The 20,492-nt window shown below is 36.9% G+C and overlaps 1 protein-coding gene across 4 annotated transcripts in view; it reads left to right on the forward strand.

Annotated features, from left to right (window-relative positions):
* Positions 1 to 20,492, forward strand: part of ORC4 (origin recognition complex subunit 4) — an 87,500-nt gene that overhangs the window by 29,367 nt on the left and 37,641 nt on the right. The window contains exons 2-4 of one of the 4 annotated variants that reach the window (XM_036746595.1): positions 696 to 767; positions 13,702 to 13,778; positions 14,057 to 14,147. In XM_036746595.1, coding sequence (XP_036602490.1) covers positions 711 to 767; positions 13,702 to 13,778; positions 14,057 to 14,147 — 225 coding nt within the window. In that variant the 5' untranslated portion in view covers positions 696 to 710. The remainder of the gene's footprint in view (positions 1 to 695; positions 768 to 13,701; positions 13,779 to 14,056; positions 14,148 to 20,492) is intronic. The other 3 variants (XM_036746596.1, XM_036746597.1, XM_036746598.1) reach the window with 3 other exon arrangements.

A 20,492-nucleotide genomic window follows, 5' to 3' on the forward strand; every position in this document is an offset into this window, starting at 1 on the left:
TTCATTCACCATTCTGCCCACTTCTACACAACACATTGAAATCAATGAGGGGAAGCCAGACCTAGTGATATATTAGCTAGGAATATTGTGCCCCTGATGAACCATGCCACCCACCTCCTAACAAAACAAAGATGAACTCAGGGTACAGAATTGTGTGTCTGTTTGTGTGTCACTGTGTGTGTGTTTGGAGTGCATACCAAATGTGGGAATGAGTTTCACTTGCTTATGCATATTTTTTTACTTTCCCCTCCCCTCAAGGGGGAAGGTGGAGAAAAAAAAAGTAGATTTTTGTTTAATTTTTTAAAAAGCTAATTTAAAATAGAAATGTGTGATATAAAAACAAAATATATTAATAAAAATGTATTTTAAAAAAGAAGACCAGGGTTGTCTTCTCTTTCTACAGCTGTAAAACTTTTCCTTTATTTTAAACATTTCTCTGTTTCTTTATCATTTTTACAGTGAATATCTTTGTCCTTTTTCTCTTGGGAACTGAGCTTTAATGACTTGGAACTTATTAGCCCTTACTGAGGCACTATACGAGGTATGAGGTCCCAGACAAAAATGAAAATACTGCCAGCCCTCAAGAGCTTATATTCTGGCTCTTAGCCTAGTATAGGTAGCCCTTGGACTTAGTAATAGAACAAAATTTGTGGCACCATAATACATATTTTTTCATTTTTTTTCTTTTTTTAAAGATCTGAATTGTCGAAATGAGCAGTCGTAAATCGAAAAACAGCAACCTAAAACATGGAGAGTGTATTTCACAGGTTAGTGTATATATATATATATATATATACATATATATATATTGAAATTAGTATGTATTTAACATCTATTGAGAACCTTGAACTTATGACACGTTTTTAGGTGATGTTGGGGATCCCAGCAAGAGAAATTATATATACACAAATAATTTTTAGATACATGAGCGATGTAAAAGTTACATGGTATATTAGATGACAGAAAAATATTTTAGCTAGGTGGCACAGTGAGTAGAGCACTGGCCCTGGAGTCAGAAGGACCTGAGTTCAAATCCGGCCTCGGACATTTGACACACTGACTAGCTGTGTGACCTTGGGCAAGTCACTTAACCCCAATTGCCCGGCCTTCCCCCCTGCAAAAAATAAAAAAAGAAGAAGAAGAAGATAAGGAATACTCAATGGAAGCTGTCTTAAAGCATCACAGGATGGCATTAGCTTTTTTGGTTGATTTATGACCCAATTAATGCATACTGAGCTTCTGATTCACTAAAACTCATAGCAAAATGTTTTTCGTAGAAATTATTATCACTTCTCTACATTTTTTTAGACTAAATTTCATCTGAAAAAATTGCCCCGTCTAGATATTTCTGGATCCAAACTGTTATTAACATCCGTTAATTATCTCTCCCAGTTTTACACATGTTAAATGTTTAAGAAATACATAAATATTAAAATAAATTATGGCCTTGATTGAGGACTGCTTCTTGACCTGCAAGTTGCTGTATCTTAAGTACATTTCTCAACTGTTTGTGATGTATGGGATAGAACAAAGTCATGTAGCAGTATTTAATTTCCTGGTAATTTCTGTAATTCTGGAAGAATTCTGCTTCTTAATATTATCAGTATATTTGGCAGATTTTCTCAGTCCCTCAATAGAGACAAGACTAAAGGTTTGCTAAAATATTTTTTTTAATCTCCATAACATTTTTTGAGAGGGTGGATGTTTAAAGCCTGATGAATGGTCTCAGATTTTATAGGCACCACTGGACTATTTCTGATAAAAGGTTTCGTATAACCTTGAATAAAAAAGTGAGCTTCATCAATAAAAATTACTTTTCCCCCCTCTTCTGCCCATGATGAGTGTTTATTCTTCAAAGAAGCATTCAGCAATTGTGTTTTTTCTACTCTTCTTGTTCTTATAACTTTAGGAAGCTTACACCAGCATAGAAATAATTTGTACCAACAGTTTTTCCATAGTTTAACAATTTTAATTTTTATTCTGAACTCAACTTACAAATAAAATTAACAATTCAATATATATAGGAAGGGAAAGGTATAATCATTTATATACTACCTACTGTGTGCCAAGTATTATGCTAAGTACTTTACAAATATTATATCATTTGATCCTCACAACAGTCCTGATTGGTAGATGCTGTTACTTTATGTTTTTATTCTCACTTTACAATTGAAGAAACTGAGACAGGCAAGTTAAATGACTTGCTCAGTGTCACACAGCTATTAAGTTTCTGAGGTCACCTTTCAACTCATATTTTGACTGCAGGCCCAGCACTCTATTCACTGCACCATTGTGCTGCCTAAGCAGTAGGACAGAAAAAAGAGAATTATGCATGACTGCTTTTTTTTTTAAGTGTATGGTCAGTCTGTTGGTTTCAAATCTGACCTTGTTTTTGCTTCTTTCTGACTTTCTCTACATTTTAAAAAAAACGATCCTTCATTGACTCACTTTTATTTTCTCTGTCCTGCCCTGTCTTCCCCCCCTCTCCCCCCCATTAAAAAGGAAAAAAGGAACCCTTGGAAGTAACACTTAAGCAAAATAAATTCCTGCATTGGCTCTATACAAAACTATATGTCTTATTTGCATTTTGAGTTCATCAACTCTCGGTTAAGAGATGGTTAGCAAGTTATTTCCCTTCATAGAAACCATAAAATTTAAAACACAAAAAAGAGCAGTGTACAACCAGTGTCTCTGATAAAGGCCTCATAACTAAAATATACAGGGGGTCAAATTTATAGGAATACAAGTCATTCCCCAATTGAGAAATGGTCAAAGGATATGAACAGACAGTTTTCAGAGGAAAAAATTAAAAGATATCTATAGGCATATGAAAAAATGCTCTAAATCACTATTGATTAGAGAAATGCAAATCAAAACAACTCTTAGGTACCACATCTCTCTTGTCAGATTGGCTAACATGACAAAACAGGAAAATGATAAATGCTGGAGAGGATGTGGGAAAATTGGAACATTGTTACATTGTTGGTGGAGTTGTAAACTGATCCAGCCATTCTGGAGGGCAATTTGGAACCATGCCCAAAGAGCTATAAAAATGCGCATACCCTTTGACCCAGCAATACCACTTCCAGGGCTGTATCCCAAAGAGATCACACAAGTGGGAAATAGACCAGTATGTACAAAAATATTTATAGTAGCTCTTTTTGTGGTGGCAAAGAATTAGAAATCAAGGGGATGCCCATCAATTGGGGAATGGCTAAACAAATTGTGGTATATGAACGTAATGGGATACTATTGTGCTATAAGAAATGAGGAGCAGACAGACGTCATTATAACTTGGAAAGACTTACATGAACTGATGCTAAGTGAGGGGAGCAGAACCAGGAGATCATTATACATGATTACAGTCACAGGGTATCTGTTAAGTACTGACTTTGATAGACTTGGCTAACCTCTCATCAATGCAAAGTTCAAAGACAGCTTCAAAAGACTCATGATGGAAAAAGCTATGCACATCCAGAGAAAGAATTATGGAGTCTGAATGCAGATTGAGGCAAATTATTTGCTCCCTTTTGTTTTTCTTCTTTTTTGGTTTCACTTCTTCTTTCTCATGATTCATTCCATTGGTTATAATTCTTTTTTACAACTGTACTGGAAATAAGTTCAATGCAAAGGTATATGTAAAACCTATATGGGATTACATGCTGTCTTAGGGGGAGGGGGATAGAGGGAAGGAGAGAAAATTTGGAACTCAAAAACTTATGGAACTGAATGTTGTGAATTAAAAATAAAAAAAAATTAATTAAAAAAAAGAGCAATAAAACCCTGGTCTAGTATGAAATCCAAAATTCAGCTGGCAGAGATGAGAAAACTAACTCCTGTTTCATCTTGTTACGATCAGTCTTCTGGAAATATGTTCAGGATAATTGTGGGAGTTGTATATAATTTATAAATAAGTATGCACACATTGTGTGTGTTTGAGGGGAGGGCCTCACTTTTTTCTGATAAGGGTAATAAAGGGTAATAAAACCTCTCTCCAAATACAAAAGATTGTTAGACAAGGAGTCATGAGTGGTGAATATTGAGCTTCTACACAACCCAACACTGACAGCCTTCAAAGGGGTCGCTGAGACCTGTCCTAAAATGCAAGGAAAGACAAATAGAACTGAGAAAAGGAAATCAGTACAGATACTGAACATTAGAAAATGGAGAGTTGGATTCAACTCCAAGTGAATGAAATTAGGCTTAAATATGCCTCTTGATGACTATTAATGAAACTGTGTACAAACAGAATCTTTACAGTGGCAAATAACTGACACTAAAACCTTATCTTGTTTGAGCCTTTCAACAGTCCCTAGATTCCTTCAATCTTGCCTGTTATAGGAAGCCTTTCCCAACCCCTCTTAATTCTGGTACCTTCCCTTGGTTAATTATTTCCCATCTATCCTGTGTATAGCTTGTTTGTACATATTTGTTTGCTTATAATCTCCCCCAGTAGATAATGAACTCCTTGAGAGCAGGGACTGTCTTTGCCTTTACTTGTATTCTGGGTGCTTAGCACAGTGCATGGTACATAGTAAGCATTTAATAAATGCTTACTGAGTGACCGACAAGAAGACTGAGATTCAAAGTCCATGTTCTTTTCCATGGTCACAAATCCAATAACTGTCATAGGCTGTAATTGAGTTTGAGGCATAATGACCCCAAGTAAGTCTAGCATCCTACTTAGCTTACAGTGCTTCTTGAGCACTCATGTACCTTATCTTGTTTCAATAAGCACTTGTTGAGGTCCGTAGAGAGCTTGCATCTACTGTATTCAGAGCTTTGGGGAGGGGTGGGGAGAGTTTTACTAACATCTTTTCCCAGGTTTCATGGAGCTCACAGTCTACTAAGAAGGAAAGCGAAAAAATGGTAGACATCAGTTAATGCATTAGAAAGGAGCTAAGTACTACATAAGGGGGCAGCTAGGTGGTGCAGTGGAAGGAGTACTGGACCTGGAGTCAGGAAAACCTGAGTTCAGGTCCAATCTCAGACCTTGCTGGCTCTATGACCCTGGGCAAGTCATTTGACCCTGTTTCCCTCAGTTTCCTCATTTGTAAAATGAGCTTTAGAAGGAAATGGTAAACCACTCCAGTATCTTTGCCAAGGATACCCCAAATGGTGGGCATGAAGAGTTGGACATGACTGAAACTACTGAACAACAATGAATCAGATTACAGTAGAAGCTGGGAGGATCAGTAAAAACTCTGTGTAGAATAAAGATTCTTAATCTCAGGTCCATAAACTTAAAAAAAATTATAAATATTTCAATATAATTGGTTTCCTTTGTAATTGCATATGTTTTATTTTATTCATTTAAAATATTCTGAAAAGTTGATAGGCTCTTTCTAATGTTACTGTTCTCATTCACTACAGTCTTTCAGCAGTCAAATCTGTCATTTCTCTTAGTACCCCACATGTAGTTCTTGCAGGACTAGTAGTCTTAATTCACTGGGGGCAATTAGTTATTCTTTTGCTAGCCTTACTTCATTTGGTGAGATGTGAAATCAAAGCTATATTTGTTATGTCCTTTACTATTCAGAAATGATTTTGCTTGGAAGAGAAAATGGTAGCCAAATAGGAGTTGAGTAGTTCTTATCTTAGCTTTCTTGAGCAGTAATCTTTTCCCTTTAATCTTCTTTTTGCCCTCAGTTTAACTTTAAATGCCCCTTTTTGTCCTTGGAACTCTGGGTTCATTTGTCATTTTAGAACTCTTGATAACTCCTATTATTGGAAACTACTACATATTAGTATTCATCATCATTCTTAAGGTTAGAGGGTTTTTTGTTTGTTTTAATTTTCCTACCCCCTTAAGCCCATTCCATTAATAGAATTTTAGGCCTGAACATACTACATAATCCTTCTCTGAAACCTTTTAAACCTGCCCCGCCAGCTCTAGAGTATTTATTAGACCATTCCACACCTTGGTTTCTATCATTTCTACGTCAGCAACGTCCTGGTTGATTAGATTGAAGTCCAGAACAACAGTACCCTTTATTTTTTCCTCCACCTTTTGAAGAAAACTCAGACTGAGAACACAGGCATTTACATGTTAGATGTTCTTGCCACTGTATAATGCCAGTCTAGGTTTGGAACAGATTGTGGCTTTGCTTATATACCAGACTAAAGAATTTGGACCTCGATCTTTAGGCAGTTGAAGTTAAATAAAGAGCAGTTGAAGGCTTTCAAAGACAGGGAGAAATGTGATTTAAAGTTATCCTATAATAAGATTTAAATGTTCCACAATTGATAAATGGTCAAAGGATTTGAACAGGCAAGTTTCAGATGAAGAAATTAAAGCTATCTGTAATCATATGAAAAAATGGCTCTAAATCACCGTTTATTAGAGAAATGCACATTAAAACATGCATATACACACAAATACCTACATATAAGTTATATGGAGAGTAGATGGAAGACATTATGAGAGACATATATGAGAGAGGAAGGTATTCTAGGCATGGGAGATAGCCATTGAAAAGGCATAGAACTAGAAAAAAAGAGAATTGTGTGAGGAACAGCAGACAGGCCAGTATGGCTGAACTGTATTGTGTGGGAAGGAAAGTAATGTGTAAGAAGATTTGGAAATAGAGGAAGGGGCCAGGTGGTAAAGAACTTTAAAAACCAAACACAGTAGTGCACATTTGATCCTGGTGGTAATAGGGAGCTACTAAAATTAATGGAACACTTTTTAGAAAGACCGTTTTGGTGCCATGTAGAAAATGGATAAAATTGGGGAGAAACTTGAGACAAGGGAACAAGTTAGTAGAATGAAACTTAATAAGCACTGAAATTTGGTGATAGCTGCTTGAGTGGAAAGAAGAAGATGTGTACATAAGTTGTCATGAAGGTGACAACAACATTTGGATCTATGGGATGAATGAAAATGAAGTTGACAGCAAAGTTTCAAACCTGAATAATGGAGGCTGTGATGTCCTCAACAGTAGGCAGTAGAGAACTTTGGGGGAAGAATGGGTTTGGGGAAAAGGTAGCAATTCCAGGCCCTTTGCTAAGTATTGGGATTATAAGAAGAGACAAAAGACAGTCCCTGACCTCAAAGAGCTCAGTCTAATGAGAGAGACAACAAGTAAACAAATATGTACAACTAAGCTATATACAGGGTAAATAATTAATAATTAACAGAGTCAAGCTGCTAGAATTTAGAGGGACTTGGAAAGGCTTCCTGCCTGGTTGCCTTTTAGTCAGGACTTTAAAGAAGCCAGAGAGGGCAGTATCCAAAGATGATAAGGGACAACATGCTGAGTATGAGGGACAGTTAGAGAAAATGTCCAGATGAAATGTCTTGTTCTGGGAATAGCAAGGAGGCTACTGTTACTGGTTTGAAGAGTACATAGGGGTGGGTTTTGGAGGATGTAAGAAAAAGACTGGAAAGGTAGGAGTGAAGGGGTTAAGTTATGAAGGGCTTTAAAAACCATAAAGAGAATTTTTTATTTGACCTTGAAAGTAACAGGGATCCACTGGAGTTTAATGAGTGCTGAGGTGACATGGTCAGACCTGTGCTTTAGGAAAATCACTGTGGCAGCTTAATATAGAGGATGAACTGAGCACAGAGACCTGTGGCAGACAGATCAAACAGCAATATCAATGTACAGTAAGGAGACTTAAGAATTTTCATCATAGAGATAGTAATTAAGTCCATGAGAGCTATGGGTTCACCAAGTGAAAAAGTAAAAGGGAGAAGAGGAGAGGGCCCAGGACAGAACCATGTGGGACACTTATGGCTAGAAGATGTGATCTGGATCAGGATCCAGCAAAGGAGACATTAAAGGACCAGTCAGATAGGCAAAGAACCAGGACACAGGTGTCCCAAAAATCTAGACAGAAGAGAGTATCAAGAAAGAGAGAGTGATCAGCAATATCAGAGGCTGTGGGAAAATGAGAATTGAGAAAAGGCTATTGGATTTGGCAAATAAGAGATTATTGGTATCTTTGGAGAGAGTAGTTTTGGTGGAATAAGATTGAAAGCTGGATTGTAAGAGGTTAATAAGAGAGTGAGAGGAGAGAAAGTAGAGGCATCTATTGTAGCTGGGCTTTTCCAGCTATTTAGCCATGATGGCCAGAAGAGATATAGGATATAGCAGGATTAGAAGGATCAAGTGAGAGAGTTTTTCTAGGATGACAAAACATTGGGAATGTTTGTAGGCAGTTGGGAAGGAACCAGTAACAGGGAGAGATTGATAGTAAGTGCTAGAGTGGGGATAACAGAGGGACAAATCTGTTGGAGACAGGATGGAATGGGATTGCTTGAGCAGGTAAATAGGGTAGCCTTGTTAAGGAGTAAATATCTCATCGTGTGAAACAGGTGAAGGAGGAGATCTTTGCAGAAGGTATATGTGTGACATGAGGTGAAGACAGGAAAAGAGGGAACTCATGATGAAAGTAAAGTGTTTTTTTTTTCTGTATGGGTTCTAAGGGAAGTTTGAGGAGGGAAAAAAAAAAGATTTTGGAAGAGTAGATAAGGAGAATAGGATAGTAAGTTGATCAGGGAGGTATAGAAGGATCGCCTAGCTGCACTGAGGGCCCAGTTAAGGTGTAATTTTCTTCATCTTCAATTAGCAGCATATGTGTAGGAATGAAGGTGGCTAAGGGTGCGAGTGATCCCTTAGCTAACATTTAGCTGAGCTTAATTGGTGATAATGATAAGGGGACTAGGGAATCAGAGAAGGACAGTGTAGAGTTGAATTGGTTGACTTAGGGGTAAAAGATGAGTTCTGTTTTAAACATGTTGAGTGAGAGATCTGCTTATGGGATAGTTAGTTTAAAATGTCCAGTTGACAGTGATGCATGATTGCAGCCTTGGGCAGCTAGATGATGCAGGAGATAGGATGCTGTGCCTAGAGTCAGGAAAACCAGAATTCAAAGCAGACCTCAGATATTTACTAGCTGTGTATCCCTGGGCAAGTTACTTAACCCTTCTTTTCCTCAGTTTTCTCATCTGTAAAATAGAGGTGATGATAATAGCATCTACATCCTGGATTGTTGTGAGGATCAAATGATGCAATGTTTGTAAAGTGTTCAGTACAGTGCCTGGCATATTGTGTGTGTGTGTGTGTGTGTATACATACATACACACATTTTAATTATGTTGTTGTGGATGTGGGAATCATCTCTATGGTGTTCATTCTAAACCCTTTTCAGGGTTAATAAGATATCACTAAGTGAATGAGTATAGAGAGAAAAGAGGGCTTAGAACAAAATCTTGGGAAACACCCACAGATACTGGGCATAATATGGATAAAGCCCCAGGAAAGTAAACTTAGGAGTAGTCTTACAGGTAGGAGAACCAAGATAAGGTAACATTAAAAATCCTCAGAGTAGAGATTATCCAAGAGGAGAAGGTGATGCATAGTTTCAAATGCTGCAGAAAGCTCCAGAAGGATGAAGGTTGAGAAAGCGCCATTACATTTGACATTTAAGAAATAACTGGAAACTTGTGAGAGAGCAATTTCACTTGATAGATAAGATCAGAAGCCAAGTTGCAGAGGATTTAGAAGAGATTGGGAGGAGAGAAATTGGAAGCTCTGAGCATAGACAGCTTGTTCAAGATCTTTAGCTGTGAAGGGAAAAAGAGATAGAACATGATAGCTTGTGGCAATGTTAGGCTCTAGTGTGGGTTTCTTAAGGACCTTTGCTTTACCAATATTACTTAGAGCTTTGAGAAGAGGCTTAAAGCAGAAAAAACAACTGCAGGCTGTTGTAGTCCAGGCATGAGGTGATGAGTGCCTGTATCAGAGTGGCATCTGTGAGGAGAGGAGAAGGGGACTTAGAAGAGAGACGTTGTGAAGGTAGAAATGAGCATTTGACAACTGATTGGTTCTATTCTAAGGGATCAGTGAAAATGAATTTGACACCAGTTTCAAACCTTGGTTATAGAGGATTGTGATACCCTCAACAGCAATAGAGGTGTAGAGAAATGGGTTTGGGGAAAAGATAAGTTCAATTTTAGGCATGTTGAGTTTGAATTCAAGGTATCCAAAAAGCAACTTGTAATGCCAGACTTAAAGTTGGAGCTGGAGAAAGATAGAGATCAATTTGGTGAGGGTGTAAGTGTAAGTAAATGAGTCCTGTAGTGAAATAATAAGTGAACCCAAGGGAACTAAATGAGAAAACCAAATGAGGTGGTATAGTTTGAGAAGAGAGCCCAGGACAGAGCTTTGGGGGACATTCATGTTGAAGGAACAACCACTTATTAAATACCTACTATGTGTGAGGCCATATGCTATGCACTTTACAAACATTATACCATTTGATACTTAGAACAACCTTGAGTGGTAAATGCTATTATTATTATTTATCTTCATTTCACAGTTGAGGAAGGTAAACCAGGTAGCAGTGAAATGACGTGCCCAGTTTCATACAGCTGGAAATTATCTGAAGCTGATTTGGAATTCAGGTGTTTTTCACTACAGGCCCAGCTCTCTCTGTCTCTTCACTATGCCAGTTTAGAAATCTTAGGGTGAGAGAGATTAAATAACCAACTCACCCCACTGCTTTTCTGCCTACTTTTTGTTTGTTTTTCCTCCTTTAGATTGTAAGCTTATTGAGTACAGGGACTGTTTTCTTTAGCATGGTGCTTGGAACAGAGTAGGTGCATAATAAATGCTTTTTGGATTGGATTGAAGAAGAGAATGTCTTTTTTTCAGTAATCTCATGCTATGGAAAAGTTAAAGAGGAAAATGACTGGTGACATAATAAAAGGAGCCCTAGATTTAAAGTCAAAGAACCTGGCTTCAAATCTCAGCTCTTCTCCTTCTTTTGTCTTTGGGCTTCAGTTTCCTCATGTGAAAATTAAGAGAGTTAGAGTATATGATTTCTAAGGCCTCTTCCAATTATAAATCTTAAGTCCTATGTTCTCTGAAAAAAACATGATTATGTTTGTTATATTAGGAAATTATTAATGACCCTAGAGAGCAATTCTACTAGAATGTTTGGGACACAAGACTGGTAGCAGGCTGGATTAAGGAGTAATTGAGTTATGAATGGAAGTAGCCAGTATAGATAACTACTTGGAGAAGTTTGGCTAAGAAAACATATATTGAAATAGCTAAAATAACTAAATAACTCAAAGGGCATCAAGGTCTAGGAAAGGATTTTATTTTTTTTGTTTTTGTTTTAACCTACCATAGGAGATAGTTGTTCCTAAGAACAGAATGTAAGGATTTGGTGAAGGGAGATTGAATGCCCTGGGAAGGAATGAAGTTTAGTGTGCATTGGGGATGGTGTGGAATATAGATATTGGATCTAAATGGTAGTTGTTGAGGAAAGACTAGCCAGAGGGCAGAAAGAGACACAGTCATTAATATTGCATAACCTTTCATCCAGACTTTAAACAAAGTAGAATTCATATGGAATACATTTATTTTTTCAAGGCTTGAACTGTATATTGTTGTAAATATATTATGTATTGGTCTAAGTTTTACTGGTACATACTAGCACAGTAAATAGAGAACTAGTGTCCAAGCCGGGTTGACCAGGATTGAAGTCCTGTCTCTGACAAATACTGATTATTTGAACCTGGGCAAATTGTCAGAGCTCTAGGCTGTTCTCTAAGATTATGTTACAGAGAGGGGGCTGATGTGCATTGGTAGAGGGAGTTTCTTTACCTGTGTCAGTCAAACCACAGATCTCTTCCATATCTTTGAGGTCATTGAGAGGCAGCCATTTGGCACAGTGGGGTAGAGTGCTGGACATGGAGTCAAGAAGAACTGAGTTCCAATCTTTCCGTAGACATTAGCTATGTAATTCTGGGCAAATCACTTAACCTCTTCTGCAGTTTCCTCATCTATAAAGGAATAATAATTGTACCTACTTACCAGGGTTGTTGTGAGGATAAAATTTGATTAGATTTGTAAAGTGTTTGGAAACCTTAAAGTGCTACATAAATGCCAGCTATTATTATTTCCCCAGTGCCTATCCCTGTCCCTTTTATTAAATGAACATGATCTTTTAAGTTACTATAATTGACACAGCTATCATAAATTTTCTCCTGGAATGTGTCTAAGAAGTACTGGTGGTAGTATGTACTAATTAGAAATTACTTACCTGCAGCCATCCTGGAAAGCAATTTGGAATTATAATTGCAAAGAAAATGCCTAAAATGTCTCTTCTTTGAGTCAAAAATTCTACTGCCAGGCACATACCCAGAGAAAGTTAAATTTTTTTAAGGCATAATTTTGTAAAACATAGTATTTCCCCATTCATGAGGGAAGAATTAAACAAGTTGTAGTACATCAATTTAACAGAATATGACTGTGAAAAAAATTAATATGATTTAATACAGAAAAGCATGGGAATATTTGTATGAATTGTTGATGCAGAGTCAAGTAATTAGAACCATGAAAATAGTATATACACAATGACTAAGTTATATATGCATATATATGTATGGAAAAAAATAAAATAGTTAAACCTTATGCTGTGAAATTTGTAATAACTAAGCTTAAACCCACTGATGAGAAAAACAAAGGAACTTTCCCACCATTGGGGGATTATGGATGTGGAAGTCTGCATACAATGTCAAAGTTTATGACGATGTGCTAGTTAATTATGCTGAACTGAGTTTTTTTTTTCCCTTTTATTTTTTGTTACAAAAGAATAGTTCCCTGGGAGGGAGAGAATTGTGGATATGTTAGAAAAATTAGGTGGTTTAAAAATGAGTTAATAATTAAATTTTAATTTAAAAACTTACCTAGTGATATTTTTAATCACTAGTGAGAATAACCTTATCTTCAACTCTTTATCATAACTTAAAGTTGAAAAGTTTTATATAAGGTGAGGGACTGGAGTCTAGTTCTAAAAGTTCTTTGTTTTATTCTGTAACATAAGCATCTCTAATGCTAGAGTCTGTTTTAAAAAGTTGATTAAACCATCTGTCAAGATTGGGTACATAACTATCAATGAATGTTTTTTGTGTCCTGCAACTGTTCAGTCCTGGAAATTCCTTGTTCTTTTCAAACACCTGTTTCTTTTTAATGATAGTAGCGAGTAGAATGGAATAAAAAACATCTTTTAAATCTGACCAGGCTAGAACTTCCTTTGGCCTCTTTGTGTGGAATATTAGATGAATGGCCATTCATCTTGGTAAATTTAAACTGGATAAGGATACAATGTACTTTTAAAATATTTTACAGTTTCATGTACATGTGGTTGGCATGCCGGTGCATTTGTAAAGGAAAGTCAGATATGCAGTGATGAACTTAACCAGCCTTAGTTTATAGCCCACCTCTGTGTCACCATCCACATTCCGTTGATAATGTTTGGACAGAAAGAATGTTGATTTCTCTCCTTGATTTTATAACTTTGTACTCCTGCCTTCTTAGAGTATCCTTAGGGCCTTCCTTAATATATCTCAAAAAGACCAAAAATAACTCTTTTCCAAGTCCATGAAAGGAGGAACTAGCTTCATGATAATTAGCATGGGTGTTTTGTGTAGGGTTTTTTTTTTTTTTCCCAGACAGGGAAGGTTTGGAAGAATAAGGCAGATCATAAAATTTTAGAACTAATTTTTACCAATCATTTAACTCTATCTTATAGTTAAGGAAATGGGTTTACAAAGGGTTATTGACTTGTTCAAGGCTTACAAATGGAATTATTAGCACCTAATTCTGGGCACTCATTTTCTCAGTACAAAATTTTGTTTATAGACAAAATATATATATTTTAATTTTCCCTGCTATTTTGTAGGTACAAAGAATTTTACGTGAAAGATTTTGTCACCAGATTCCAAAAGGTAACCTATTTGGAGTACAAGCACAGTACAGGTAAGAAAAGTATTGGTAGTTCTTACATGTGACTCATTTTTATACTTTTGATTAGAGCAACAAAATTGAAATTTTCTTATCTTGGTTACTGCCAAAGTACTTTGACTAATACTATTCTTCCTACCTCTTCTTGATATTAAAAGTATTGAAGCTGAAATTATCACCATGTTTCCACTTAAATTGTTCAGTTTTTATTTTGGTTTTTGTGGGTTTTTTTTTCCTTAATGCTGTTAGAACTTGATAGGTCCTCTCATCATTTTTACCTCTTATAATTTCAGACACTTAATTGAGCTGCTAAAACGAACAGCTCTCCATGGAGAAAGTAACTCTGCACTAATTATTGGACCCAGAGGATCAGGAAAAACTATGGTAAAAAATTGATTTTTTAAAAATGAGATTTCCACCCCCTCCCCAATCCATGTATAGATGGATTGAAGATGGATTGAAGCTTCTCGTTATATTCAAAAGTCAAAATATCTTCAATGTGATTTTTCTCCCCCATTTTACAGATTTTCCTCTTTTATTATATTGGTACTTTAAAAGTTTCAAGCTACTTGCTTGCAAATTTTTAATTGTTATCATTTGTTTATTCCATACCATCCTGTCTTCTCCAACAGAATGCCCCCTTAAGTGTTCCTACTCTTTCACTTCTTTTCAGTCTCTTCTTCTACTGGCTGTTTTCCTACTACTTACAAACATGCCCAAGTCTTTTCCTATCCTGGAAGAAAAAAATCTTGATCCTTCCATCCTTGCCAACTGTTGTGTAATTTTTCTGCCCTTTGTAGCTAAACTCCTCAAAAAGGCCATCTCCAATAGGTGCCTTTACTTTGTCTCCTCTCACTCTCTTCTTAACCCCTTACAGTCCGGCTTCTGACCTTATCATTCTATTGAAAAAACTCTCTCCAAAACAACAGCAACAAAAAATAAGTTTTTGCATGCAACTAGGAAATGAGATACACAGGCAATGGGGCATAGAAATTTATCTTGCCCTACAAGAGAAGAAGGGAAAGGGGGATGGGAGGGGAGTGGGGTGACAGATGGGAGGGCTGACTAGGGAACGGGGCAACCAGAATATATGCCATCTTGAAGTGGGTGGGAGGGTAGAAATGGGGAGAAAATTTGTAATTCAAACTCTTGTGAAAATCAGTGCTGAAAACTAAATATATTAAATAAATTAAATTTAAAAAAAAGATAGAAAAAGAAAAAGCTCTCTCCAGAGTTACTAATGATCTTCTAATTGCCAAGTCCAGCGGCCTTTTCCCAGTTTTCATTCTCCTTGATCTCTTTGCAGCTTTTGACACTGTTGATCACTTTGTCCCCCTTGATATTTTCTCATTTCTAGGTTTTCAGGAGACCTCTCCTAGTTTTCTTCCTTCCTATCTCATTGCTCCTTCTCTGTTTTCCTTTGCTGCATCCTCTCCCAAATCACACCATCTATCTGTAGGTATCCCTCAGTGCTCTGCCCTGGGTCCTCTTCTTTTCCCCCTCTAAAACACTTCACTTGGTAATATCATAGGATCCCATGGATTTAATTACCATCTTTATGCTAATGTTCCTCCAGTCTCCCTTTGCTTGGGCTCTAGGCATTTTCTCTGGCTATCTCCCATGCCTAGAACTCTTTCTCTCCTCAACTCCAGCTTCTAACCTCTGTAGCTTCTTTCAAGTCCCAATTTAAATCCCACCCTCTTACAGGAAGCCTTCCCTACTTCCTCCTTATTTCAGTGCTTTACCTCTTTTATTTATTTCTTATTTATGCTGTATATAGCTTACCTTGTATATATTTGTTTGCATGTCTCTCTCATTAGATTGTATGCTTCTCGAGGACAGGGACTGTCTTTTTTTTTTTTTGTATTCCTAGTTCTTAGCACAGTGCTTAGCACATAATAGGTGCTCAATAAATGTTTGTTAAATTGAATTGTTTGTATGTATCTCCATTGGTCTATTCCATTTAGGGCCATCCCGCATGTTGTGTGTATGTACATATTTATTATAGATACATATTTAATTTGCTGATTTTTTCTTTTTAGTTAATTTTACAGCAGTAATATTTCCTAATGTTTTCCTTTGAAATGTATGATACTTCTGCTACAATGGGTATTAAATAGAATTATATAGAATGTCCTGGAAACTAACCACCATTTATACATAATATACTGTCAGTGGGGTACAGTGACAGTGTACTGGGTTCTGAGGAGCAGACATAAAAATAAATTTTGGTAATAGCCCATTTTAAATTTAGAAACTTCTTTTACTTTGTCTTTCAAATTCTGATGATGTTATTGAAAATAATCCCAAATATAGAGTGATCCAAAAATCCCTATATACCTGCTTAATAGCTGAAAATGACTAAAGATAGCTTCATTTGTATCAGTCAATCAGGCATTTTAGTAAGGACTTCCTACATATGATGCACTACGCTATGACGATACAAAGAAAGGAAAAAGATACTTCCTCCTCTCTAGGAGATCACAGTCTAACGCAGGAGACAACATGCAAATATCTATGCACAAACAAGACGTGTACAGGATAAATTGGAAATAATCAAGATGGGCGGGAGACCAGGAAAGGCTTCCTATAGAGGGTAGGATTTTAGCTGGGACTTAAAGGAAACTAGGGAAGTCAGAATGTAGAGATGAGGAAGGAGAGTATGCCAGGTATCAGGGAAGCCAACAGAAATGCCCAGAGTCTGAAGATGGACTATCTTGTTCAAGGAACCCATTGTCACCAGGTTGCAGAGGATGTGGAGGAGAGAAGTTATGATGAGAAGACTGAAGATAAGAAGGGGCCAGGTCATGAAGGACTTTGTCTTAAGTAGAAAATGATATTGTCAGAACTCTACTTTAGGAAGATCATTCAGGCAACTGACTGGAGGTTGGACTAGACTCGCAGCAGTTTATAAACTAGGTCGACACCCCATACGGCAGGGGTGGGGAACCTGTGGCATCAAGGCCATGTATGGCCTTCTAGGTCCTCAAGTTAGGCCCCTTGACTTGAAGTTTGGTTTCCATCAAGGGCTGCACTGGAGGACCTAGAGGGCCATACATGGCCTTGATGCCACAGGTTCCCCACCTCTGCCGTAAGGCATCTAGCCACAATTTATGAAGTGCCAAAGGATGAGAGTGAGAGTTTAGGCAGGGAAACCAGCCAGCAGGCTGTTGGAGTAGTCTAGGCCTGAAGTGATAAGCAGTGTGGTTGTAGTGTCAGAAGGGAGAATGGGGTATGTATGAGAGCTTTTTCTTGAATTGAATGGTTTTGACAATAGATTAGATACAGACTGAGAGAGGAGAGTCAAGGATGACACTTAGGTTTCTAAGCCTAGGGGACTGAGAAGATGGTGGTGCTCTCCACTGTAATAAGAAAGTTAGAAAGAGAAGAAAATTTGTGAGGAGATAATGAATTCAGTTTTGGACACTTTGAGTTTTAGATGTCTATGAGTTTGCTATGTTTAATAGACAGTTGGGAATGTCATGCTGCAGATTAGGGCTAACTAGATTTGAAAATAAAGTTAAATAGTATAAAGAAGAGATACATATAGTTAGTGGGCTGATCTGTATGAAGATCAAAGAAAGAAGACGGAGAGCATTCACATAGGTAAGAGGAGAACAAAGAGAGAAAATGTCCCTAAAACCTCAAGCGAAGAGAATATCAAAGATAAGAGGGTGATTGACAGTGTTATAAGCTGCAGAAAGGTAAAGAAGGATACACACACACACATATGTATATGTGTGTATGTGTGTGTGTATTGAAAAATAAAAGCCCTTTAGATTTTGACAATTAAGAGATTGATTGTAATTTTGGAAAAAGCAGTTTCCTTTGAATGATAAGATTGGAATGTAGACTATTAAGAGAAGACAGCAATTGCAAAAAGCCTTCTCCATACTTTATAATCTAACTTGTATTTTATGGCCATAAGTAGGTTGTATAATGTTAAAAAGTGCCACCAATCATGAACCCCTTGAGAACAGGTCATTCATCTCTTTTTCAGGAAAGATATACTAGGCAAAGTTGGTTGTAAGGTTTATCTCATTTTCCATTTTTTAATTATTAGACACTCCAATTTAAAAAATTAGACAGTAAATTTAGTTTAAAGTTGCTATAACATTAGGCATGTGACATTGGATAGAGTGTTGCCCTCAGAACCAGGAAACTCTGGCTTCAAGACTTACCTTTGGCACATATTTGTGACTCTGGGTTCTTAATTCCCTAGGCAACTCTCTAAAGTGCCTTCAGATTCATTTTCCTAGCACACCACTTTAATCATGGCACATTCGGCTCAAAATTTTCAGTTTTCTTTACCACCAATAAAGTTAAAGCCTAACTATAGCTTGGAATTATGGCCCTCCACAGTCTGGGCCTTTGCAGCTTACCCCTATAAAAAACTTGTGTGTGCTGTTGTGGGAAGCATGGAATGTAGATACAGAATCTGGAACATGTTTGAATCCTGGTTTTTGACATTTATTAGCCAAGTGACTATGGGCAAGTCACTTAATCTCTCTGAGCTTCGTTTTATGCATCTGTAATATGATAATAATACTTGTGTTGGGAAGAAAGTACTTCATAAGCCTTTAAAGCACTATATAAATATGAGTTGTCATTATTACTGTTTGTGGTTTGTACAAAGGAAAAAATGGATCTAGTGCTCTTATTTCATCATTATGGAAACTTCTGTTGTAAAATCTCCCTGCCCATACAAATTTGCAATTCTAAATCTCCTCTCATCCATATAATAACTAACCCACCTTCTCTCCCTTATACCTTGGATTTATCTCCAGTGTATATGATTGTCTGGATAATTTTTCCTTATTGTTAATATGGCAGAGCTGACTTATCTGAGCCTGCTTCCTACTTCAGTGGTCCTGGTTCCTTGTCCTGGTGATCCCTGGAGTAATAAAGACTCAGTTTCTTTATTGGAAAAGACTTCCAAATTTACTTCTTTTTTTGCCCATGGTTCGGGAGACTCAGCACATTATTCTTAGCACTGTTATATTTAGCCTCAAGGCATACACTTAACTTGTTAGGCCCACTTATATTAGTATAGTAGAAAATAAGTTCAGAAAGCAATTGTTTTGTTTTGTTTTTGTCTACCTGTTATTAGTTCCTCTATACTTCTTGGATATAAAATTTTGCTGTAGGAGCAATTCAGAAAGTACTTTACAAAAGATTTATATGTTTGATGAGAAGCCAAAATAGTAGCATAGTGTAACAGAAAAATAGTGGACTTCTGATTAGGAAGCCTGGGTTCAAATTCTAGTTCTACAGCTTAACAGGCCTATATTTAACAAAATTCCTATTATAATACTTGTTCTACTGACTTCATGGGGTTGGTGGAAAAATATTTTGAAAAATGCTATAAATATATATCTCAAATTTAATATCCTTATTTGACCAGTTTATTACATGGAAATCAGTAAATATCTATTTACTGTGCTTCGCACAGTAATAGGCACCATATAAATACTTATTCTGTTCCCTTCTACTGTTCAAGGTGCTGTTCCCTAGTAAGTAAAGAACAGCTTTTTCTTCTCTCAATATCATTCTTCTATTTTTGTATCTCTACTTATGCTCTTCTCCTTCCCTTTTACCATTGTCCCTCTGCCATACCCCCATCTCATCATGAGATGTGAAATGTGTCATAATGAAACAATATGTTTTTCCAAAGAGATCTCCAAAAATTGTTATTGTCAGCTTTTTTCCTAGGTGGAGCTATTGTGCTGTCTCAGATAATATGAAAACTTTTATTTTATGTCCCTGAAGCCTAGTAACTACCAAGTGCCAGAAAGGGACTTTTTAGTTCTAGTTCTCTTTTATGGTTTAGAGCCTTATTTTCCTGACTAGTTCAGTGTCCTTAATTTGACTAAAACATAAAAGTATGTAATGCATACCCATGACAGAAGCAATATGAATTTTGTCTAGAAAAAGAGGCTTTAAATGTGAAACTGAGGAGTCTGTATTTTATCCTAGAGCCAATGGGGAACTACGGAAGTTCTTGAGAATGGAAATGACATAGTCAGATTTGTCGCTTATTTATGAAAATCAATTCTGCAGCTCTGTAAAGAATGGATTGGAATGGAGAGAGATCAGAGGCAGGGATACCATTGGGAGCTATGGCAATAGTCTAGATCAGCGATGTCAAACTCACCCCTATGAACCAGATTGAAATGTAAATGGGAACAAAAATACGATACAACATAGATAGTATTAGTTTGTGGTTTTCTAAGTCAATATGGGGCTTCAGAAATCTTTCTCTTTGTGTTTTGATACCACTGGTCTAGTTGAGAGGTCATAGGGCCCTAAATTAGGATTGGTTATATGTGATTAGAAAGAGAGTTGAGTATGAGAGATATAGAGACAGAATCAACACATCTTAAAAATTGATTTGGATTATTTGGTGTGAGAGATAATCAAGAAGAGGTCCAGGTATGAATCTGTAAATGTGGATTGAGCATGTAGGAAGGCAGTTATTGAGGAGAAGGATGAAAATTCCAGAAGTTGAGGCATGTCAGAGTGGATGATTGAAGTTGAAGTTTGCTGGAGAAGACAGGAGGGAATAGGATCACGTGTACATGTAGAGAGTCTGACCTTGGCAAGAAAAAGGTCTTGTTTATTGTCAGAAATTTGGGGAAAAAGAAGAGAAGAGAGTAGGGGATACATGAAGGGGTTTTGAGATAAACAGAAGGGAAGAAGAGTGAGTTTTCATTGGATGGTCTCAATTTT

Source organism: Trichosurus vulpecula, chromosome 2 (assembly GCF_011100635.1).
Source record: "Trichosurus vulpecula isolate mTriVul1 chromosome 2, mTriVul1.pri, whole genome shotgun sequence".
In the NCBI taxonomy this organism is placed as follows: Eukaryota; Metazoa; Chordata; class Mammalia; order Diprotodontia; family Phalangeridae; genus Trichosurus; species Trichosurus vulpecula.